Source organism: Mercenaria mercenaria, chromosome 8, assembly GCF_021730395.1.
Source record: "Mercenaria mercenaria strain notata chromosome 8, MADL_Memer_1, whole genome shotgun sequence".
Lineage (NCBI taxonomy): Eukaryota > Metazoa > Mollusca > Bivalvia > Venerida > Veneridae > Mercenaria > Mercenaria mercenaria.
The window spans coordinates 15,745,918-15,772,129 of record NC_069368.1 but is presented as its reverse complement, the minus strand read 5'-3'; the positions used below and the strand labels follow the sequence as shown (position 1 = coordinate 15,772,129).

The 26,212-nt window shown below is 36.8% G+C and overlaps 1 protein-coding gene across 1 annotated transcript; it reads left to right on the top strand.

The window, feature by feature from the left end:
• Nucleotides 1–1,507: 1,507 nt before the first annotated feature.
• On the top strand, nucleotides 1,508–25,512 carry LOC123522997 (programmed cell death protein 7-like). The gene is made up of 9 exons (XM_045300576.2): nucleotides 1,508–2,381; nucleotides 5,782–5,922; nucleotides 10,739–10,828; nucleotides 18,002–18,133; nucleotides 18,824–18,962; nucleotides 19,274–19,407; nucleotides 20,046–20,169; nucleotides 21,149–21,236; nucleotides 25,080–25,512. The coding sequence occupies exons 1-9, from the start codon at nucleotides 1,713–1,715 to the stop codon at nucleotides 25,204–25,206; spliced, it is 1,644 nt and encodes a 547-aa protein (XP_045156511.2). The 5' UTR covers nucleotides 1,508–1,712; the 3' UTR covers nucleotides 25,207–25,512.
• The last annotated feature ends 700 nt before the right edge of the window (nucleotides 25,513–26,212 follow it).

Genomic DNA, 26,212 nt, shown 5'->3' with positions numbered 1-26,212 from the left:
AATGTAAAATAGGTTAACACTTTCAACTGATCAACAGAACATTTCCTCTGTAAGACGGAAATTCCATATAATAATTTTCTGATGTCAGATCACATACTGCTTTTAACTAAATTATTTCCTATTTATGATGCTTCTTAATATTCTGACTTATAAACTGTGAAACTTTAACTTCGTCACCAAGAGAATATTGAATGTAATTCTTATACGCATCAGAACGCCAGCCTCCCATAAGCTGAATGAGATCTGCTGGAATGTCAAGTCTGAAGGCTAGAGTTACTAAACCTCTTCTAAAGGAATGAGTTGAAAACTGTTTTGGATCTAACCCAATATCTTTAATTACCGACCTTAACTTTGATAGAAATAAATTGTAGGAAACAACTTTGCCTGACCTTAAAATGAAAAGTGGAGACCCATCTGAGGCTGGCATTTTTCAACCATTTCATTGAATGCCTTAACTGGGCACAAGACTGAATCTGGTATGACAGTTAAAGGAGTCAATAATTCTCTTTCACCCGCTTGAATGGTCTTTGTCCATTTCATATGGACTATTAAATTCAGTCCAGATCTTTCCACATCTTTTCTTAAAAGAAATTTAGGTTTAATTAAATCTTTTGTATGAGTAGGGACCAAGTTTGATTTTCTTGTCATAAGAAAAAATGCAAACAAGAATAAACACCAGTAAACCAGATTATCTGTACAAGAAAAATCTAACACTGTGTAAATTTTTTCTAAAATATCTGGAGTCATTGGTTCAGCCCTTTTGACCATATGCAGATTAAACTTTGCTATGCCTTTTAACGACAAATTTATTAAAAAGGAATTTAAGTGATCAACACTGTACCCTAATAACAAGTGTATAGTTCTGACTCCACTGATATAATTCTTAATACTATCAGTAGATTTAAAAGATCTACTGAGAAACTGTGTGTAAAGTTGAAGTGTAGTTGTACTGGCTGGTAAATAATTCAGACTGAAATAAGTACAGAACAACATAAATGATTCCCATTGAATTTTAAGGTTCCTTCTTGAACCCTCGGCATAAGCCCTTTTGTTTGTATCTTTTAAATCTTTCTTCAGAACAGTCAGCTGAGATTCTGAAAATATACATCAATCATACAATAAAAAAACAAAATAAAACTAAAAACAGGGCACTGCCGTCATTAATTAAATATTTTAATATACTATTAAAATAGTCCAAAAGAATAGAATAGAATACAGGACATTTGAACAGTTTAGTTAAACACTTGAACTTTACCTTACAAATGGATTTCATTTCCATAAGTTGAACTTGTGATTATTACTAAGTAAGCAGTTGTAGCTTATTCATAATTTGTCCTTGTTTTTTGAATCATTTGATCAAATATATTTTGAATTGTGACACATCTTAAGATCATTAAATTTATTAATATCTTTGGTATTGTTGTTTCTGAGTAGTAGTTTTAAGCCATGAGTTAATTATAAAATGCGTCTTGGGGTGTTTCGAGGTGTGTTGGGGTGAAGAATTTTGGATTTAGTTCTTTGTTTTAATCGAACAAAATACTACCTTTTAGATCTACGTTTTCTTTTGCATTTTTATTCAAATATTAGAGCTAGTATGCAAATATATTTAACATGCTATTTGAAACGAAAAGCCAGTGATAATGCACAAGATAAATACATCATTTTAATTTGTATTTTAAGAATAATTTTATTCAAGCACACAGCAATCAAATATGGCTGCCCCCACGAATTGGAACTGTAATAATTTTGGAAATTCAAGAAATCCTTGTACAGGACAAACCCAGTTCCAACAGAATCAACAGTTTGAGAATCTTCAAGGAAATCATTTTTCGCCAAGAATGCCACAACAACAAACGTTACAACCATTTAATCCCCGGTTTCCCCCACCAGGTCCAGGATTTGTGCCAAACCAAAGCACAAGGCAAAGCTTCAGTCCAGGCAATACCTTTGTGGAAATGAGATTGCGGAATACATCGTCACAACAGCTAGGACATGTTTACAGGGGAAACCTTAATTCTAACGATGTTGCAGATGGTTCAAGATACTGTAGTCAAATCCCAGCATTTTTTGATACAATTCCACCACCTGTAGGTGCTGGCAATGAACCCCATTCCCAAGGCAGGCACAGTCATTTACAACATCAGCCCATGAATGGTGAACAAAGGAGTATGCAAAATATACAGATTACAAATCTTCAAAATGATAGAAACGTAATATTTCAACAAAACACGAGTGTCATTCAAAATGCAAATGTACAAAAGCCAACAAATTTTATGACAATGGAAGACCGAAAGGCAGAGGATGATCAGAGGTGGTTACAAGACTGGTTGCAGCACCGGCAAAGTAAAACAGAATATACTCTGAAGAAAACCCCAATAAAGGTATTTAACTAAAATGTAATAATGGGACATTTCGGTGTCTCTTTTTGTAGTTTTTAGGGAGGAAGTATCCAGGAGTATAGGTCTGTACCTTTTGGATCTGATTCCGAGGTACAACAGAGGTATGAATTCGTACATCTAGACACAACTTTTAGGATTGTCAAGGAGTACAGACCTCCTTTTTTCAGGTATTGTAGATTAATTAGGTCTTCAGTTTTCGATGCAAATGAAAAATGCTTTAATAGTTTTAGGCAGTCACATAAAACTAGCGGGGATTGGCAATGCATTAAACAGCAGCTGAACTTAATGTGCCTAACGCAAAAAGTATTACATATAAATTGATTAAACCTTGCATGAGTCTTTATCATGATATGAACTTGCGCACCTCCTATTTTTTTGTCTTCCTCTGCCATATTTTCAGAGTTATGGCCCCTGAAAAAGTCAGAAATGCTCATTTTCACCTTGTGACGCACCTAGCTAAAACAGTATATGATATAAATGGATGAAAACTTGCATGAGTCTTTATCATAATATAAACTTACACATCTCTTATTTTTTAGCTGGCTCCACCCCCCATTTTTAAAGTTATGGCCCCTGAAATAGTAAAATAAATGCACATTTTCACCTAATTATGTGCCTAGCTCAAAAAGTATTTAATGCAAATTCATGAAACCTTGCTTGAGTCTTTATCATGATGTGACCTAACACACTTGGCATTCTTCTTTAGAATCTTAGCGCTTATTACAGAGTTATGGCCCTTGAAATACCCAAAATAGTGGATTTTTTTTGTTTGTGTTGCTTATAGCGAAAAAAGTATATGGCCTAGAGTAATGAATCCTTTTCATAAAATGTTTTTTGAGGCTATACCCCCTCAAGACTGCAAACATTTGAATTATTGCCCCTGATTTGTGACAAATGTACCAGTGGGGGGCACACCCTGTGTCCTACAGACACATTCTAGTTACAAAAATCATGGACATTCGGCATCTGCCCAGTCCTAATCAATGTCCTATTAGTTCTAAAAATAGAAAATGCTACGGATTTGTAGACAAACAAGATCTCTCCTATTGCTTAATCTTTATGTACATTGAATGAAATAAAATATCTATCTCTGCTTTTTTGGCAATGTTGAAGATGAAATAAAATTCCACGAAATGAAATAAATATATGATTGCTGGAATATAATTTGGATAGTCTGGGGATCTAGGTCTAATCTGACAATTTCAGACTTTCTTCCTTTCTACAATATCAGCTTGGGAAAACTTTTTACATTGTATAAGAGTGTGTGATAAAGACCAATAACTTTTGAAATAAATAATCCGTTGCTAAAGATAGAAATGGAATTTACATGGATAAGACCTTGTGTAATTAAAAAATACCAGATTAGCCCTCCATTGGTTTACAATTGTTAAATATGTCAGAATGAACTTGAATGTGTTTTATAGTTTTCAGATTGTAATAATTATATATGATATTGCAGACCTAAAGATCTACAAAAAATGGCAAAGTTTCGGGAGCAATGGCTCGTTTTCATTTCAAAGATGTACATGTGCAAATATGATCATATTTTAATGAGGCAATTTCATAGAAATTTCATAATCAGTGGTAACATGGAAGCTCTGCCAGGTTCCCTCAGGGATGGATAATATCAGAACTCATTGAATGCCATTAACACTTATTAGCACAAATTTAGTGGTATTGTTAATGCATATATATTAGGTTTGATTTATTTTCACAAAATACGAATTTTCTGTTGGCAGCATTATGAGGATAGTTGTAAGACTGGTTAGTCTGATGTCAGCATAATGTGACTAGATTGTCAATCGTCCGTTGTCCGTCCGTAAACTTTTACTTTAAACGACATCTCCTCATAAACCGCTAGTTCAATTTCATCCAAACTTCACAGGAATGTTCCTTGGGTGAAGCTCTTCAAAAATTATTCAAAGAATTGAATTCCATGCAGAACTCTGGTTGCCATGGCAACCGAAAGGAAAAACTTTAAAAATCTTCTTCTCAAAAACCAGAAGCCCTAGAGCTTAGATATTTGGTGTGAAGCATTGCCTAGTGGATCTCTACCAATTTTGTTCAAATCATGACCCCGGGGTCAAAATTGACCCCGCCTCAGGGGTCACTTGATTTTACATAGGAAAATCTTAAAAAATCTTCTTCTCAAAAACTAGAAGCCCTAGAGCTTAGATATTTGACATGTAGCATTGCCTAGTGGACCTCTACTAAAATTTTCAAATTGTGACCCCTGGGTCAAAATTTACCCCGCCCCAGGGGTCACTTGATTTTACATAGGAAAATCTTCAAAAATTTTCTAAAAATAAACCAGAAGGCCTAGAGCTTAGATATTTGACATGTAGCATTGCCTTGTAGACCTCTACAAAATTTGTTCGAATCATGATCCCCGGGGTCAACATTGACACCGCCCCAGGGGTCACTTGATTTTACATAGGAAAATCTTCAAAATTTTTCTAAAAATAAACCAGAAGCCCTAGAGCTTAGATATTTCACATGTAGCATTGCCTAGTGGACCTCTACAAAATTTGTTCAAATCATGACCTCCGGGGTCAAAATTGACCCCGCCCCAGGGGTCACTTGATTTTACATAGGAAAATCTTCAAAAAATTTCTAAAAATAAACCAGAAGGCCTAGATCTTAAAATATTTGACATGTAGCATTGCCTAGTAGACTTCTACAAAATTTGTTCAAATCACAACCCTCGGGGTCAAATTGACCTCGCCCCATGGGGTAACTTGATTGTACATAGAAAAATCTTCAACATTTTCTAAAAATAAACTAGAAGGCCTAGAGCTTAGATATTTCACAGGTAGCATTGCCTAGTAGACCTCTACAAAATTTGTTCAAATCATGACCCCTGGGGTCAAAATAGAATGCCCGAGGGGTCACTTGATTTTACATAGGAAAATCTTCAAAATTTTTCTTTAAATGAACCAGAAGGCCTAGAGCTTAGATATTTCACATGTAGCATTGCCTAGTGGACCTCTTGACACCCCCCCCCCCCCCCAGGGTCAAATTGCCCCCACCCCAGGAGTTACTTGATTGTACAAAGGGAAATCTTCATAAATTTGCTAAAAAAACCAGAAGGCCTAAATCTTAGATATTTGATATGTTACATTGCCTAGTAGACTTCTACAAACTTTGTTCAAATCATGACCCCCGAGGTAAAATTGGCCCCGCCCCAGGGGTTACTTGATTGTACATCGGAAAATCTTCCAAAAAATTTCTAAAAATCATCAGTTTGACATTTGAAACATGTAGCTCATATTACTCGGGTGAGCGATCCAGGGTCATCATGACCCTCTTGTTATAATCTCTCTGCTGTTCAACTCTCTTGATTTTGAGCATGCCTTAATGTGTTTGAGCTTTTATTTCACAGATTTGTGAAGCTCAGGAGAAAACAAGACAGATGATTGTACTGTTAGCACGACTTCAAAAGAATAAACAGATACTGGAAACTGTTAAACATGAGGACAAATCAATATGGGATCAAAAATTGAAAGAAGTACTTTCTATAAAGGTAGGTAGTACAGATATATGAGCTGCACCATGAGAAAACCAATATTGTGCATTTGCGACCAGCATGGATCCAGACCAGCCTGCGCATCCACGCAGTCTGGTCAGGATCCATGTTGTTCGCTAACAGTTTCTTTATTACAATAGGCTTTGAAAGCCAACAGCATAGATCCTGACCAGACTGCGCAGATGTGCAGGCTGGTCTGGATCCATGCTGGTCGCAAATGCATAATGTTGGTTTTCTCATGGTGCAGCTCATATGTGAACTCAAATCAGTAAATCATTTTCAATATTCTTTTCAAGCACCTGCATTTTCATACTTGCAGTTTTGCAACATTGATGACACACATTTAAGATGTTCCGATATTTTCAAGATGCTTTGTCAGAACACTTTGACATACAGTAGTTGTGTTTTTTTACAGACCAGCCTTTTTATACGCTCGAAGGGACGTATTATGTTATGGGCCCGGTGTCCGTCCGTCCGAGCTCACATTTGCATACTTAGGTGGCTATAGAACAATAGGTTACTGTACTTTTTCTTTGATGTCATTCATTCGGTAAGGCTTTTATGTGGCTATTTTTCTCTTACGTGGCTAAAAGAACAATAGAGAGAACAAAAGAGTAGCCACTTAAGTATCCATATGTAGGAACGTCTGTTAGCAATTTCGTGTCCGCTCTGTAACTCTTGAACCCCTTGAAGGATTTCAAAGAAACTTGACACAAATGTTCACCATACTGAGACGACGTGCAGAGCGCATGCTTTGGATGTCTCATTTCAAGGTCAAGGTCACACTTAGGGTTTAAAGGTCATATGAGTGTGGTTTGTGTCCGCACTTTAACTCTTGAACTGCTTGAAGGATTTCAAAGAAACTTGGCACAAATGTTAAACCACACTGAGACGACGTGCAGAGCGCTTGTTTCGGATGACTGGCTTCAAGGTCAAGGTCACACTTAGGAGTGAAAGGTCATATATAACTTTGCTGTGTCTGCTCTGTAACTCTTGAACTGCTTGAAGGATTTCAAAGAAACTTGGCACAAATGTTCACCACACTGAGGTGATGTGCAGAGCGCATGTTTTGGATGACTCGCTTCAAGGTCAAGGTCACATTTAGGGGTCAAAGGTTATATATGACTGCTTTGTGTATATTGCTATGCATTGCAGTGCTCTTGTTTTTATTAGCTCACCTGTCACATAGTGACAAGGTGAGCTTTTGTGATCACCCTTCGTCCGTCGTCAGTCCATGCGTGCATCCGTCCGTCCGTCCGTCAACAATTTCTTGTCTGCACGATAATGGTTTCATTTATGATTTTATTTTAACAAAACTTGCACACAACTTGTATCACCATAAGATCTCGGTTCCTTTCTTGAACTGGCCAGATCCCATTATGGGTTCCAGAGTTATGGCCCCTGAAAGGGCCAAAATTAGCTATTTTGACCTTGTCTGCACAATAGCAGCTTTATTTATGATTTGATTTTTACCAAACTGGCACACAACTTGTATCACCATAAGATCTTGGTTCCTTTCTTGAACTGGCCAGATTTCATTATGGGTTCCAGAGTTATGGCCCCTGAAAGGGCCAGAATTAGCTATTTTGATCTTGTCTGCACAATAGCAGCTTCATTTATGATTTGATTTTAACCAAACTTGCACACAACTTGTATCACTATAAGATCTTGATTCCTTTCTTGACCTGGCGAGATTCCATTATGGGTTCCAGAGTTATGGCCCCTGAAAGGGCCAGAATTAGCTATTTTGACCTTGTCTGCCCAATAGCAGCTTCATTTATGATTTGATTTTAACCAAACTTGCACACAACTTGTATCACCACAAGATCTTGGTTTCTTTCTTAAACTGGCTGGGTTTCCGCATGGGTACCAGAGTTATGGCCCCCTAAAGGTCCAAAATTGGCTATTTTGGCTTTTGCAGCCATATGAAGACTTCATTTATGGTTTTATTTGATACAAACTTCCAAAATATCTTCAACAACAATAAATCTTGGATTCCATGACAAATCAGATCCAGTCTTAGGTTCCAGAGTTATTTTTATCTGATTACCTCCCCTGATTGTAATCAAAATGGATTTATATCAGTAAGTACTTATAGGACTTATTTGAAATTTCATTATTGTCATTAGTTGGACTGAGACAATCAGGGTAGATAACTATGGACTGATTTTATGTCAAATTACCTCCCTTTATTTCAAATTAAAATGGGTATATCTCCGTAACTAATGAAGATACTGACCTGAAATTTCATTTATGTCAACAGATTTATTTGGCAGATCCTTCTTAGAATCTATTGTTCACTTACAATAATTTTCTTTTAAATTACTTCCCTTTTACGTTTCTATAAATAGCTTATTATACCCCCACTAAACATGTTTGAGGGGGGTATATAGGAGTCAGTTTTGTCGCGTCCCGTCGCGTCCCGTCCCGTCGCCTCCCGAAATCTATTATCTCAGTTATTACCAAATGGATTTGATTCAAACTTAAAATACATGTTCCACCTTATCACCCACATCATGTGACACAAGGTGCATAACTCTTGACACCAAGTTTTCATGAATTATGTCCCCTTTTACTTAGAATTTAGGGTTAATTTTGCTGTATTTTCACTCTATCTCAGTTATTACTAAATGGATTTGATTCAAACTTAAAATAGATGTTCCACCTCATCACCCACATCATGTGACATAAGGTGCATAACTCTAACACCAATTTTTTTTATGAATTATGCCCCTTTTTACTTAGAATTTAAGGTTGATTTTGATGTATTTTCACTATATCTCAGTTACTACTGAATGGATTTGATTCAAACTTAAAATAGATGTTCCACCTCATCACCCACATCATGTGCCCACATCATGTGACACAAGGTGCATAACTCTGACACCAAGTTTTCGTGAATTATGTCCCCTTTTACTTAGAATTTAAGGTTAATTTTGTTGTATTTTCACTATATCTCAGTTATTACTAAATGGATTTGATTCAAACTTAAAATAGTTGTTCCACCACACCACCTACATCATGTGACATAAGGTGCTTAACTCTGACATAAATTTTTTATGAATTATGTCCCCTTTTACTTTAAATTTAAGGTTGATTTTGATGTATTTTCACTATATCTCAGTTATTACAAAATGGATTTGATTCAAACTTAAAATAGATGTTCAACCTCATCACCCACATCATGTGACACAAGGTGCATAACTCTGACACCAATTTTTCATGAATTATGCCCCTTTTTACTTAGAATTTAAGGTTAATTTTTATGTATTTTCACTATATCTCAGTTACTACTGAATGGATTTGATTCAGACTTAAAATAGATGTTCCACCTCATCACCCACATCATGTGACACAAGGTGCATAACTCTGACACTAATTTTTCTTGAATTGTGTCCCCTTTTACTTAAAATTTAAGGTTAATTTTGATGTATTTTCACTATATCTCATTCTGATTGGCTTAGAGCCAAAGGGAAGTAACCTTTTTTTAACTTTTGTATGGAGTGTCTTCACCTTAAATTCCAGGAATTAGTCTATTTTTAGAAATCCTATTTTTAGATTTTCAATATTTTAGGTATTTTTCTAACTTTTTTATTATAAGTCCTATGTAAAAAGTAAATACATTTTTCTGTGGTAACATGGGTCGGTAAGACACTTTTTTGTATTCACTTTTAGTGTATCTCTAATATTAGAGATTTAATATATTTACTAGTATTACTATACTAGTGTTATACTAGTATTACTTACATGTGGAAGCCCAGGATGAAGTACTCCAAAGACTAAGTATTTTTAAGATTTCTTATGGTTGCCATTCTTCTGTGACAAGACCGTATGGTGGGGGTATGAGTCACTCCTGTGACAGTTCTAGTTTTGAGTAACTTTTTTATTATTGGCCGTAGGGAAAAACCCGAGACCACTTTTTTGTGGTACAACATGGATGGTACCTCCAATTTTTAGGTGTATTTTGACATATCTGTACCTTTCAAGAATTTATTTTTCTTTTTGGTTAAATTTCTTCCCTTTGTTGTTCCTGTCCTTTGGACTTAGATATTTTTTCTGAGGACCTTCTTGTCCTCAAGTGCAATGATAACAGGTGAGCGATATAGGGCCATCATGGCCCTCTTGTTTGGTAGATCCCCTTTTGTTCGCTTACAATAATTTTTTTTTGAATTACTTCCCTTTTGTGTTACTATAAATAGCTTATTTTGAAACTTTTTTATTATTGGCAGTAGGGAAAAACCGAGACCAGTTTTCTGTGGTACAACATGGATGGTACATCCAATTTTTACATGTATTTTGACAAAACTTTACCATGTAAGAATTTTTTTGTGGACTTTGAAAATTTTTTTTTTTGAATTTCTTCTTTTTCTTGTTCCTGTCCTTTGGGCTTCAACAGTCAAGTTCTTTAAATTTTGCTCCCATCCTCTGATGTAACCCTTCGGGCGTATATCGCCCTGCTTGGCGGCGCTCTTGTTAGTTTTAGCTGATAGCTGTAGCAGATGATATACAAGATACTGCTGACAGATGAATCATGTTAACCCTTACCCTGCTAAATTTCTATAATGAACTTGCCATCTTTCAATTTGGACTGTACCTTAACTGTTAAAAGGGGTGCTTACGAAAAAAAAAAATACTGGCGGAATAGCGAACAGTGCATATCATGATCAGACTGCACAAATGTGCAGGCTGATCATGATTTACACTGGTTGCAAAGGCAGAATCAAACATGTCCAGCATGGTAAGAGTTAAAATTCAAGACACATGAAGGTAATTAATTTAATTGTTATAATTGCTTGCTTTCTAAATTTAACAGAATGAACTTGAAAGTGTGCAGAAAGAATTGACAAGTGAAGAAAATGTTAGACATCTTCAGGCGAAAGTTGCACAAAGGAAAAAGAAAAGGGTAAACATAGATTTGCTACTCCCTTGCCAACTTGTTTTTAACATAAAATTAATATGTAAGAAGCTCTGCAGATTTTGTAGAAATATAATATACGCATAAATGCACACCTGTTTTTTTAGCTCGACTATTCATAGAATAAGTAGAGCTATCCTACTCAGCACAGAGTTGGCGTCACACCTTGGTTAAGTTTTTTGTACCAGTTCACATTTTGACAAAAGAGATAAAGATTTGAAACTTTCAACAATTGTGTACCATCACCATGTCCAGTTTTAGGCAAGAGTACATTACTCCATCAAGGATTTTGTCTGACTTATGGGTCCTTTTAACTTACAAATCTTGGTTAAGTTTTTCGTACCAGTTCATATTTTGTGTAAACTGTTTGACATATGGCTGTAAAACTTTGGACACTTGTTTATAATCATGATCTCCATCTGTAGGCAAGAGTACATATTTCTGTCAACTATTTTGGCTGAATTATGGCCCTTTTTATGCCATCAAAGGGGGACATATTAAAATCGCACTGTATAGGGATTTTGAAATAACTTTGCATAAATGACTTTGAAATTGGTTCAGTTTTCTTACAAGTCAACGTTTTGTCAAAACTGTTTGACATGTGGGAAGGGTGCATAACTCTGTCAACTGTTTTGGCTGAATTATGGCTCATTTTGGACTTGGAAATCAGTTAAAGTTTTCATACCAGTCCATATTTTGCCTAACCTGTTTGTCATATGGCTTTGAAACTTTGACCATTTGTTTACCATCATAGTCTGCATAATTTTATAGGCAAGACTATTTGTGAAATTCCATCAATTAATAAGGAAAAAACAGGCAAATGTCACCTGAATTGGGATGTTTTTTCTGTGTGTATGTATCCAGAAATCGTGTGGGTTGGCCACCCTGAAATAAAACCGCCATGAATATTACACATTTTAATATGCTTGTCTCTGTTAAAACACACTTGCGCTTGAATGACGTCACGTTGACGTGCGGTGACGTCAAAGTTGTTCTTGCAACCAAGAAAGAGTGCTACCATATTTTATCTACTGTTTTAGATTAAGGGCATATTAGAATGGAAATAATTCATAGCAAAAGAGTGTTTTAACACTATTTATACACCCGGGCGGTAATACGTCGTACAAATAATTTCACAAGGGCTGTGCCCTCGAGAAATTATTACGCCCAACGTATAACCGCCCATCATGCATAAATAGTGTTAAAACACTCTTTTACTATAAACTATTTCTTAAATCTACAGTTCATTACTGCATAGAACAAAAATCCAGTAATATCTGAGAAGGTATCTTAGATTCACATTATCTTTCTAACATTGTTCTTATTATTAAATTTTGAAAAATTACTAAGTCGTGACACACTTTTTTAGTACTTTATCCGTTTTTGAGCTTTTTATGATCATTATACATTATGTAGACTGGTTATAGATTAAACTTATTGTTTGATTTTCAGTGAGCTAACATGTTGAATGACACATGTAGGGACATTGTTTGTCCAGTGGATTTATATACATATCCATACATATCCTTTATTTGTATCCTCTGTAAATCAAGACAATTTATGTATCCTATGTTATGAAACATTTCTGTAAGAAGCTGATGTATGGAAGCAAATTCAGTAGGGACCCTGTATTGCTTGATGTATGGGAGTAAATCCAGTATGGGACCTACATTGCCTGATGGAATTAAATTCAGTAGCGAACCTGTATTACCTGATGCGTGGAAGTAAATTCAGTAGGGGACCTGTATTACCTGACGTATTGGGAGTAAATTCAGTAGGGAACCTGCATTGCCTGATATATGGAAGTAAATTCAGTAGGGACCTGCATTGCCTGATGTATGGGAGTAAATTCAGTAGGGGACCTGCATTGCCTGATATATGGAAGTAAATTCAGTAGGGACCTTTATTGCCTGATGTATGGCAGTAAATCCAGTAGGGGACCTGTATTGCCTGATGTAAGGAGGTAAATCCAGTAGGAAACCAGTATTGTCTGATTTATGGCAGTAAATCCAGTGGGGGACCTGTATTGTCTGATGTTTTTGGAGTTAATACTGTAGGGGGCCTGTATTGCCTGATGTATTTGGAGTAAATCCAGTAGGGGACCTGTATTGCCTGATGTTAGGAGGTAAATCCAGTAGAAGACCAGTATTGTCTGACTTATGACAGTAAATCCAGTGGGGTACCTGTATTGCTAGGTGTATGAGAGTATGTATTGCCTGATGTAAGGAGGTAAATCCAGAAGGGGACCTGTATTGCTTGGTATATGGGAGTAAATCCAGAAGGGTACTGCCTGATTTATGGAAGTAAATGCAATAGGGGACCTGTATTACCTGATTTATGGGAGTAAATCCAGTAGGGGACCTGTATTGCCTGATTTATGGGAGTAAATCTAGTAGGGGACCTGTATTGCCTGATATATGGGAGTAATTCCAGTAGGGGGCCTGTATTGCCTGATTTATGGAAGTAAATCCAATTGGGGACCTGTATTACCTGATTTATGGGAGTAAATCCAGTAGGGGACCTGTATTGCCTGATTTATGGGAGTAAATCTAGTAGGGGACCTGTATTGCCTGATTTATGGGAGTAAATCTAGTAGGGGACCTGTATTGCCTGATATATGGGAGTAATTCCAGTAGGGGGCCTGTATTGCCTGATTTATGGAAGTAAATCCAATTGGGGACCTGTATTACCTGATTTATGGGAGTAAATCCAGTAGGGGACCTGTATTGCCTGATTTATGGGAGTAAATCTAGTAGGGGACCTGTATTGCCTGATATATGGGAGTAATTCCAGTAGGGGGCCTGTATTGCCTGATTTATGGAAGTAAATCCAATTGGGGACCTGTATTACCTGATTTATGGGAGTAAATCCAGTAGGGGACCTGTATTGCCTGATTTATGGGAGTAAATCTAGTAGGGGACCTGTATTGCCTGATATATGGGAGTAATTCCAGTAGGGGGCCTGTATTGCCTGATTTATGGAAGTAAATCCAACTGGGGACCTGTATTACCTGATTTATGGGAGTAAATCCAGTAGGGGACCTGTATTGCCTGATATATGGGAGTAATTCCAGTAGGGGGCCTGTATTGCCTGATTTATGGAAGTAAATCCAATTGGGGACCTGTATTACCTGATTTATGGGAGTAAATCCAGTAGGGGACCTGTATTGCCTGATATATGGGAGTAATTCCAGTAGGGGGCCTGTATTGCCTGATTTATGGAAGTAAATCCAATTGGGGACCTGTATTACCTGATTTATGGGAGTAAATCCAGTAGGGGACCTGTATTGCCTGATATATGGGAGTAATTCCAGTAGGGGGCCTGTATTGCCTGATTTATGGAAGTAAATCCAATAGGGGACCTGTATTGCCTGATTTATGGGAGTAAATCCAGTAGGGACCTGTATTGCCTGATATATGGGAGTAAATCCTGTAGGGGACCTGTATTGCCTGATGTATGAGAGTAAATCTAATAGGGGACCTGTATTGCCTGATTTATGGAAGTAAAGCCATTAGGGGACCTGTATTGCCTGATTTATGGGAGTAAATCCAGTAGGGGACCTGTATTGCCTGATATATGGGAGTAAATCCAGCAGGGGACCTGTGTTGCCTGATGTATGGGAGTAAAACCAGTAGGCAACTAGTATTGCCTGATTTAAGGGGATTAATTCAGTAGTGGATCTTTATTGCCTGATTTAAGGGGGATAACCTGTACAGCTTGGTGTAAGGTTGTTAAACCAGTAGAGTACCTGTATTGTCTGGTATATAATTATGTCTCCCCCAGGAGACATATTGTTTTTGCCCTGTCCGTCCGTCCTTCCGTCCGTCCGTCCGTCCGTCAGTACGTCACACTTCATTTCCGAGCAATAACTGGAGAACCATTTGACCTAGAACCTTCAAACTTCATAGGGTTGTAGGGCTGCTGGAGTAGACGACCCCTATTGTTTTTGGGGTCACTCCATCAAAGGTCAAGGTCACAGGGGCCTGAACATTGAAAACCATTTCCGATCAATAACTAGAGAACCACTTGACCCAGAATGTTGAAACTTCATAGGATGATTGGTCATGAAGAGTAGATGACCCCTATTGATTTTGGGGTCACTCCATCAAAGGTCAAGGTCACAGGGGCCTGAACATAAACCATTTCCGATCAATAACTAGAGAACCACTTGACCCAGAATGTTGAAACTTCACAGGATGATTGGTCATGAAGAGTAGATGACCCCTATTGATTCTGGGGTCACTCCATCAAAGGTCAAGGTCACAGGGGCCTGAACATTGAAAACCATTTCCGATCAATAACTAGAGAACCACTTGACCCAGAATGTTGAAACTTCACAGGATGGTTGGTCATGAAGAGAAGATGACCCCTATTGATTTTGGGGTCACTCCATCAAAGGTCAAGGTCACAAGGGCCTGAACATTGAAAACCATTTCCGATCAATAACTAGAGAACCACTTGACCCAGAATGTTGAAACTTCATAAGATGATTGTACATGCAAAGTAGATGACCCCTATCGATTTTGGGGTCACTCCGTTAAAGGTCAAGGTCACAGGGGCCTGAACATTGAAAACCATTTCCGGTCAGTAACTTGAGAACCACTTGACCCAGAATGTTGAAACTTCATAGGATGATTGGTCATAAAGAGTAGATGACCCGTAACGATTTTGGGGTTACTCTGTGAAAGGTCAAGGTCACAGGGGCCTGAACATTGAAAACCATTTCCGATCAATAACTAGAGAACCACTTGACCCAGAATGTTGAAACTTCATAAGATGATTGTACATGCAAAGTAGATGACCCCTATCGATTTTAGGGTCACTCCATTAAAGGTCAAGGTCACAGGGGCCTGAACATTGAAAACCATTTCCAGTCAGTAACTTGAGAACCACTTGACCCAGAATGTTGAAACTTCATAGGATGATTGTTCATGCAGAGTAAATGACCCTTATTGTTTTTGGGGTCAGTCTATTAAAGGTCAAGGTCACAGTGGCCTGTTCATGTAAAATCATTTTTTGGAAATAACTTGAGAACCACTTGACCTACAATGTTGAAACTTAATAGGATGATTGGACATGCAGAGTAGATGACCCCTAATTATTTTGAGGTCACTTGATCAAAGGTCAAGGTCACAGGAGCCTGAACAGTGACTTGAGAACCACTAGGCCACGAGTGTTGAAATTTAGCGGGATGACTGGACATGCCAAGTAGATGATCCCTATTGCAGCCAACCATCAGTGTCTCTTTGACTTTCGCTCCTGACCCCTATTGACTTCTTGCCTATAGGACTTTGCATTGGGGGAGACATGCGCTTTTTTACAAAAGCATTTTCTAGTTTAAATATGGGGGTAAATCCAGTAGAGGGGGCTGTAATGTCTGATTTAAGGGGGTAAATCCAGTAAAATCTGAATTCACTATTGCAATACTTTTAGTTGAGTATGAACATTTCTGATAACTGTTTAATCATTCAACAAAAATGACCTACCTTGTCATTGGTTGAATTTCATTTATAGTTTCTGTTGTTTAAATTCTCAATTAGGAGACATTTTATGTAGAATACATACAAAATTCAAATGTAAAAGTTTTTGCCTTTATTTGAAAGAAAAGTTGTACATGAAACACAGATTTGTTGTTTTCTTTATGCCCCCCCCCCCCCCCCCACAAACCCTATTTTTTTGTTGGGGGAGGGCACTTAGAGTTGCTTATGTCCATCTGTCTGTCCAAATTGGTGCCATTCATATCTCTAGAAGTCTTTGACAAAAAGTCATCAAACCTCACAGGATTGTTATTTAGCATGTGAAGTTGTGCACCTGGTGTTTTCCTTGGGATTTCACACAGCCAGACTAGAATTATGGCCCTTGACTTAGTCAGAAATATGCATGAAAGGGCCTTATATTGTGCATTTAACCTAGGATTATGAAATATGATAGGAATATAATTCAGCATGTGAAATTGTGCACCAATGGTTTTGATTCAGATTTTACTTGGCCAGACCAGAGTTATTGCCCTTGGCTAGGTTAAAAATATCTTAAAACCTAGGGTCATGAAAACATAGGAATATTATTCAGCATATGAAGTTGTGTACCTTGGGTTTTGTTTGGGGACCAGAGTTATGGCACTTGATTGTCAATACTAGTAATATGCATGAAGGGCATTCAAGTTTGTGTCACATGTATCTCAACAACTGCTTGACTAAGAGTCATACAACATTAGAGGATTGTTATAAAGCATGTGAAGTTGTGCCCCTGGTATTCTGCTGGGGCTTTACTCAACCAGACCAGAGTTACACATAAAGTTCTTAAAAGTTCATGTTGCATATATTTTAAAATATTTCACCTAGAGTCATGAAACCATGTACAGTGGCAGGAAGTGGGGACACCAATTTCCTATGGACACATCTAGTTTTTACTAGAATTTCTTTGATTGTCGCTATGTGCAGTCTATTTGTTTATCATGGGAAAAAATGTTCGTGTCAGATAGATTGTTTGTGAAATTATTTTATATGTTACAAAAAAGGTTTTCTTTATTTCAATGTGAATACAATGTAGGTTTACTTATATACGGGAATTAATCAAGGTTGTAATTTTATTTATCTTGGTATTTATAATTACCAGTATACAATATGCAAACGCATATTTAAATACAACAGATGTATTTCATATGTTGCTGAAAATCACTCAAATCTTGTTTAATACTAGTATTTACTGTTTTTTGTTTTTTTCTATTGACTTGGTTTTAATTTATTAATTGTTTTACAGTTGTAAAGTTGTTGTCTCAAATACCATATCACTTAGTACAGTAAATGGTCTGACTTTGTGGCACAACTTCCACTTTGAATTAGTAACTTATGGCAAAATGCACATACCTTATAAGATGATGTGACAGTTAAAAATGTGTGGTGGAATGACTGTTGAAACCAAAGAAAAAGCTATGCTTTTAAGATCATAGTAAATTGAAATTCATTTGCTGACAATAGTTTCATTGAAAGAAATTCATTTTGACTGCTAATATCAGTTTATTTAGTTTGATCTGTATACTGCACTTAATTCTTACTCTGATGGGCTTGCATATAGAACTTTCTTAGTGTGAATATATATTTGCCTAACTATGTACTTGTTTTGCTACCTAACTAGATATAACCTAACTATATTTCTTGTCAGGAGAGGATAAAACAGAATAAGAAGGAACAGTATGAACTGTATGAGGAAGAGATGGCTAACAGAGAACGTAAACATGCTGAGATTGATAAAGCCATGCAACAACTCACTGAGAAACAGAAACTTGAAAAACAGGTATCAAATTTGTAACACGGATTAAGAGGTAGTTTTCCATGTTTTACTTTGGAGAAAACTTTACTAACCTTCTTGTTTAATGTTAAAACTTGATTTTACAAAAATTGTGACCTTTTATCAATCTGGCTGAAGACTGCTTTCGAGTACCTATAATGTTGAGCATTTGGTTATATATATAGTTAAGCTAATTTATATGGTTCCACATTTGGGTATTTGTATGGTTAAGCTAATTTATATGGTTCCGCATTTGGGTATTTGTATGGTTAAGCATTGGGATATTAATATAGTTAAACATTGGGGTATTTTACCATATTTATATGTTTGAACATGGTTAAGCATTGGGGTATTTATATGTTTGAGCATTGGGGTATTAATATGGTTAAACATTGGGCTATTTATATATTTGAGCATTGGGGTATTAAAATGTTTAAACATTGGGGGTATTTATATGTTTGAGCATTGGGGTATTAATATGGTTAAACATTGGGCTATTTATATATTTGAGCATTGGGGTACATTGGGCTATTTATATATTTGAGCTTTAGGGTGTTAATATGGTTAAGCATTGGGCTGTTTATATATATATGAGCATTGGGGTATTAATATGGCTAAGCACTTGAGTATTTATATAGTGGAGCATTAGAATATTTAATGGTTATATAAGATACAGCAATGGAGTGTTTACTGCAGGAGAAAGATATGCAGAAGGAAGCAGATGAGATTCTAAGTCAGGTTCGGAAGAAATTGGCAGAGGCAAATAAATCTATACAAGTTGTAAACAGTCTGCAGAAACTTCGTAAACTTCGTACAGACAGACTTGAAAGACAAGGTATGGTTTGAAAATATCTGTGAAAACAAGAGATCTTTGAAAAAAGTTGGATTCTTGGACCCATTATGTATTGTACATTAAATAACATAAATATCAAATGACTTAAAGGTATTTATTGAAATAAAATTTTTTTGTGCCTCTTCAGAATAGCGGCAAATAGATTTGCCATTTATGGTTGGTACATAATTATGTCTATTTTGTGCATCCTGAATGCTTTGTCATCAGACTCTAGCAATATGCAATGAACACATTAAAGCCTCAGTTATTTGTTTAAATGAAAGAAGTAAATGAAATGTTTGTGTTCTATGTAGGTGTTTTGAGTATGTACGAGTCTCAAGGTCATGGGTCTACAAATAGGCTGATGTTTGAAGCGAAGTTGTCCAACATGAGAGAATTGTTGAATAAACAGCTGGACATATACAAGGCAGAGGAAGCTGCTCTAAAGGTAACAGAATTTACATACATCATGTTCCTGGTCAGGGTTTAGAAGAAGAGGTATGGCTAATGGTTTGTGTATACAGGTACCTGTCTAAAGTGTTAAACCTGTTATTGAAATTTAAAACCATGTACATTTGCCTATACATGTACTTATTAGTTTAGATAAAAAAAATCTGTGACTGGGTCACATGGCGTCAGAAACTAGGTCAGTAGGTCAAATAATAGAAAAACCTTGTGACCTCTCTAAAGGCCATATTTTTCATGGGATCTGTATGAAAGTTGGTCTGAATGTTCATCTTGATGATATCTAGGTCAAGTTCGAAACTGGGTCACGTGCGGTCAAAAACTAGGTCAGTAGGTCTAAAAATAGAAAAACCTTGTGACCTCTCTAGAGGCCATACTTGTGAATGGATCTTCATAACTTTGAACTTTGATTTATTTGTTTCATACATAAATGATGCCATGAATGATGGAAACTACTCTTATGAACAATGTCACTTCATTTCTAATATAATACAAATATTGCCTACATGAAATCATTTATTGAGAAAACAAATGGGCAAAATGTGTCTTAGAAACGTCCCCCAGCTGCCTTCCCAATACCTCACATCTTTCACCAATTGCTCCGTGAAATATTTTGTGTAGGTTCACTTGGAAACTGAACAAGAAGAAACAAGAGAGAAAGAAAGAGAAAAGGCCAGATTGAGGATGATAGAAAGACAAAAGAAGGAAAGGAAAAAAGAAGAAAAAATCTTATTTGGGGATCAAAGTAAGTAACTATTGATAAATCTCAGTTGTGTTTTTTGCATTCATTAGTTTTCCATTTATGGACAATGGCTGTGTGGTTTAGTAGCTTTATATGTCCAGAGATTTTGTTTTACTCACTGTTACATAATTATTCAGTGGAAGTTAAATTTTGTGGAATTTATAATTGCATCAGTCTATGGAATTAAATCCAAATGAACGAAGTTACCAGAGATTTTATGTTGTAAATGTAAGAATTTATGTCCTCATTAACCCTTAGCCTGCTGCAGGCGAATTTAACAGCCTTTGCAAACAGCTTGGAACCAGATCAGACGCCGATTAAATCGGCGTCTGATCAGGTTCCAGGCTGTTTGCTACTCTGACAATATTTCTTCCAGTTTTGGAGCAAACTGAATGAACTTTACAATTTTAGCAGACGACATTTCCAGCAGACGACAATTTACCTAGCATGCTAAAGGTTAAATAGCTGTTATGGCCAGAATGGCAAACAAATCAATTTCGCAATATTTTACCTTCATTATAGTGAAAGTTTTCACAACAACTTGTTAATGGTGTGTTAGTCTTTTTTTTTTTTGGCAGTGGTTGTAGAAACCATATATTCAGTTATGCTCTCACAGCTTCCTGGTCTATGAACCAGTACAGTGGTTGTAGAAACAAGATGTCCAGTTACACCCTCACTACTTCCCAGCATTTGAACTAGTACTCATAGTGGTTGTAGAGGCAGCCTGTAATAAACACAGATATTTATTTGGGCTTATTTACCACCCTTTATTAAGTATTTAATACCATGCTAGTGAGCTACCTGTACCATTTTTATGTCGGCTTGATGTGGACAGGAATTGTCATAAGATATAGTTAAGCATGGCATAGAGGAAAACCAGTTCTTAAATGGTTTAAGAGTAGTTACATTGTAGGTGAAAAAGATTTGAATGAGATTTTAATTTTGTTCCATTTCACTAAAAGAATGCATTTATATTCTACAGAAGATCCAGTGCCTGGTGACCCACTCTACCCATTCAGACAGTACTATGATGCTGCTAGTCAAAATTTAGAGGCACTTATTGCTATCAGGTACGACAATGACAAAAATACTGTTTTATTTTACCTGCTGGAAGTGGTGGGTCAGTACAGTTTGTGCTTGTTTTCTGAGTTGAGGTGAATATTTCAGCAACTATGTAGGCTATCTGTAACAGCAAATCAATTCATTATGAGGCATTTGCTTGGCTAAAATTCCATAATGTGGCTTAAAAGAATAGGAAAAACAGCACATAAAAATTTGATAGAAGAATAGGTAGAGATTTTGCATTCACCCTTTCATCAAAGTTGGGTCTGCATTTGCTTTTACGTCAGCATCTCAGTTTTAAGTTTTTTAGCTCACCTGTCACAAAGTGACAAGGTGAGCTTTTGTGATCGCGCGGTGTCCGTCGTCCGTCCGTGCGTGCGTGCGTCCGTAAACTTTTGCTTGTGACCACTCTAGAGGTCACATTTTTCATGGGATCTTTATGAAAGTTGGTCAGAATGTTCATCTTGATGATATCTAGGTCAAGTTCGAAACTGGGTCACGTTCCGTCAAAAACTAGGTCAGTAGGTCTAAAAATAGAAAAACCTTGTGACCTCTCTAGAGGCCATATATTTCACAAGATCTTCATGAAAATTGGTCAGAATGTTCACCTTGATGATATCTAGGTCAAGTTCGAAACTGGGTCACGTGCCGTCAAAAACTAGGTCAGTAGGTCTAAAAATAGAAAAACCTTGTGACCTCTTTAGAGGCCATATATTTCACAAGATCTTCATGAAAATTGGTCAGAATGTTCACCTTGATGATATCTAGGTCGAGTTCGAAACTGGGTCACGTGCCGTCAAAAACTAGGTCAGTAGGTCTAAAAATAGAAAAACCTTGTGACCTCTCTAGAGGCCATATATTTCACAAGATCTTCATGAAAATTGGTCAGAATGTTCACCTTGATGATATCTAGGTCAAGTTCGAAACTGGGTCACGTGTTTTCAAAAACTAAGTCAGTAGGTCAAATAATAGAAAAACCTTGTGACCTCTCTAAAGGCCATATTTTTCATGGGATCTGTATGAAAATTGGTCTGAATGTTCATCTTGATGATATCTAGGTCAAGTTCGAAACTGGGTCACGTGCAGTCAAAAACTAGGTCAGTAGGTCTAAAAATAGAAAAACCCTGTGACATCACTAGAGGCCATATATTTCATGAGATCTTCATGAAAATTGGTCAGAATGTTCATCTTGATGATATCTAGGTCAAGTTTGAAAGTGGGTCACGTGCCTACAAAAACTAGGTCAGTAGGTAAAATAATAGAAAAACCTTGTGACCTCTCTAGAGACCATATTTTTCATGGGATCTGTATGAAAGTTGGTCTGAATGTTCATCTTGATGATATCTAGGTCAAGTTCAAAAGTGGGTCACGTGCCATCAAAAACTAGGTCAGTAGGTCAAATAATAGAAAAACCTTGTGACCTCTCTAAAGACCATATTTTTCATGGGATCTGTATGAAAATTGGTCTGAATGTTCATCTTGATGATATCTAGGTCAAGTTTGAAACAGGGTCATGTGCGGTCAAAAAATAGGTCAGTAGGTCTAAAAATAGAAAAACCTTGTGACCTCTCTAGAGGCCATACTTGTGAATGGATCTCCATAAAAATTAGTCAGAATGTTCACCTTGGTGATATCTAGGTCAAATTTGAAACTGGGTCATGTGCCATCAAAAACTAGGTCAGTAGGTCAAATAATAAAAAAAACCTTGTGACCTCTCTAGAGGCCATACTTTTCATGGGATCTGTATGAAAGTTGGTCTGAATGTTCATCTTGATGATATCTAGGTTATATTTGAAACTGGGTCAGCTGCTCTAAAATTATTAAAATCTTTTGACCTCTCTAGAGGCCATATTTTTCAATGGCTCTTCATGAAAATTGATCTGAATGTTCACCTTGATGATATCTAGGTCAGTTTCGAAACTGGGTCATATGCGGTCAAAAACTAGGCCAGTAGGTATAAAAATAGAAAAACCTTGTGACCTCTCTAGAGGCCATATTTTTCATGAGATCTTCATGAAAATTAGTGAGAATGTTCACCTTGATGATATCTAGGTAAAGTTCAAAAGAGGGTCACGTACCTTCGAAAATTAGGTCAATAGGTCAAAAAATAGAAAAATCTTGTGACCTCTCTAGAGACCATATTTTTCAATGGATCTTCATGAAAATTGGTCAGAATTTTTATCTTGATATTATCTAGGTCAAGTTCAAAACTGGGTCACATGAGCTCAAAAACTAGGTCACTATGTCAAATAATAGAAAAAACGATGCCATACTCAAAACTGGGTCATGTGGGAAGAGGTGAGCGATTCAGGACCATCATGGTCCTCTTGTTTTATCTAAAGTTGTACCTCAGTAACTACAATTATGAACTGATTGAAACTTCACACATTTATTCACTGTAATGACCTGATATTCTGTGCACTGTTTTCATAAGTCTATTTTGCTTCTTACAAAATTATGCTTCTTTTTGGGCTTCGCAATTTTTGGTTAAGGTTTCGTTCGTAGGTTGGTATCTCAGTAACCGCTGGTTGGAATGGATTTAAACTTTACACATGTGTTCACTGTGATGACATGATATGAAATACTCAGGTCCCATAACTATGTTGTGTTATATCACAAAGTTATCTCTTTTTTCTCTTAGCAATTTCTTTGGTGTGATTTGTTATTAAGAATCGTAAGAGGTGAATTTTTTAGGATTAAAAATAGTTGCCCCTTTTCTATTTGTTTTTCTCTGTTCTCATTATGTTAACTTTTTTAGTGGCAAGGCTTTTGAATTGTCAAACATTTCTGTCCTCCATCAGCTCTTGTCTGTCTTAAAGGGCCAAATAGTGATATGTGTGGGGTCACACAATGTCATGTCATAAAAAATCACAACCTTGTAGTCAGCTTGCTTGACTATTCAGAGTATAGGCAGATGGTCCAATGTCATTCTGCCTGTGTCCATCTTCAAGTTTTTACTTAAAGTGTTTTTGCCTCTGATACCACTTGTCAGAAATAACCAAACTTGGTCTGTAGCATCCACTCCAGGCATGGACTGCTATTAAGTTCTTTCAAATGGTTCTGCTTGGTCCCTTTAGGGGCCGCCAAAGCTAAGAGTTGAAAAACCTTTAAACAACTTCTTCTCATGAGCCACTTGAATGATCTCCAGCAAACTTAGTCTGTAGCATTGTATGGTCCCCTATCAATCTGTTTAGTACATAGTTTCACTTGACCCATTTTAGGGGCTGCTAGAGTTTAAAAAAAAGATGAAGAGATAGAAATGAAAAATCTTCAAATGTCTTCTTCTAAAGTACAGCTTGTTTGATCTTCACCAAACTTTTGTCTGTAGCATCATTTTATGGACCTTTCTAACAGTTCTGCCTGGCACCTTTTAGGGGCTGTTACAGTAAAAAAAATAGAAAATCCTTATAAATTACTTTTAATGAACTGCTAAATGGATATGCACCAAAGTTGATCAGAAACAAGGCCAGGTCTAAAAATCATGGTCCCCTTCAGATGAGCAACATAGGCCTTTTGGGTCTCTTGTTTTCTTCGGGTTAGCTAGACTATACCAAGTATATGGAGAGCTATTCTTCTCAGCCTATAGCTGCCGCCCACGTCCAGATTCTTTGTTAAAGTTTTGATGCACTTTCACTTTACCTCTGTAATAACTCAGTTAATTTACTTCAGACTTAAAGTACCGGTAGTTGTTTCTCATCATGATAAAAGAGCCATAAGTTTTCCTAAAGATTTTATATGTAAGAAAGCATTATGTAGATGGGTTTCAAATAATCGAGCACACTGTCATTAGACAGCTTTTTATATATGTCTTCATATTACTGCAGAAACCATATATATATTGTATTTTTCAGGAGAGAGTGGGATGGGTATCTAACCAGACCGGAATTAGGTTCTTGTATACCTGACACCTGGGTAGTACCCGTACAGCCAGACTCTCAAGTGTGGGCTTCTGCACTGGAAAATGAACAGCCAACTTGACATGCTAGAATTTGGCTTCAAGCTTGAATTCCCCACGACTAACTACCTTCTTTAAATTACTGCGTGAAATTGCTGCCTGCTTTATGCGGTCAGCAGACTCTGTTTTTATTCTCAAATGCAGCAGTGAAGATTTGAAACACATGTTGCTCTAGACAACAGTAGGTGGTATGAAATGTGAAGCATAGAGTACTGGGGAAAATTTTCCAAAAATAGACAAGAGGAGAAAGTATGGAGTACTGTGGACAGAGAAGACATGAAATGTATAATGCTCTGATTAGAAGTATTTGGAATAAAGTGTGAAGCATGGATTTCAGGCATACAAATTTGCAGGCAGATATTTTGATAACAATATTTTCACTCACTTTTTTAATCCCCCGTCACAAGTGGTGGGGGGTTATAGGAATGGTCTTCGTCCGTCCTTCCGTCCAACTGTCCGTAACACTTTCGTGTCCGCTCCATATCTCCTAAACCCCTTGAAGGATTTTTGGGTCAAATGATCACCTCATCAAGACGTTGTGCAGAATTCATGAGTCAGCCATGTCAGTTCAAGGTTAAGGTCACAGCTAAAGGTCAAAGGTTTACCCTTTCACTATCCATAGCAGTGGCGGGGGATTTAGCTGTCTTTCAGACTACCTTGTTTTTTTAGAAATTTCCCATATTTTGGATTTTTGTTATTTCCATACATTTGATATTATAATTAAAGTTTATGTAAAAGAAATAAAAGCAAGTCCTGTCCATTTTCTTCCTTCATTTTATTCTTTGAGTAACCTGTACTTGTAAGTAAAGTATTATATGTATATTTCCTCTAATTATACGCCTGTTTGAAAAACGGGACGTATTATGGGAACGCCTCTGGCGGGCGGCGTCCACAGACTTTGTCCGGAGCATATCTTCTTCATGCATGGAGGGATTTTGATGAAACTTGGCACAGTTGTTCACCATCATGAGACGGAATGTCTTGCACAAGAACCAGGTCCCTAGGTGTAAGATCAAGGTCACACTTTGT

Bases quoted from the DNA above. Each gene is read 5' to 3' on its own strand.
- LOC123522997 (XM_045300576.2), top strand. From the start codon at position 1,713: ATGGCTGCCCCCACGAATTGGAACTGTAATAATTTTGGAAATTCAAGA. The intron at 10,829-18,001 runs GTAAACATAGAT...ATTTCTTGTCAG, and splicing joins CACAAAGGAAAAAGAAAAGG to GAGAGGATAAAACAGAATAA. The intron at 21,237-25,079 runs GTACGACAATGA...TGTATTTTTCAG, and splicing joins GAGGCACTTATTGCTATCAG to GAGAGAGTGGGATGGGTATC.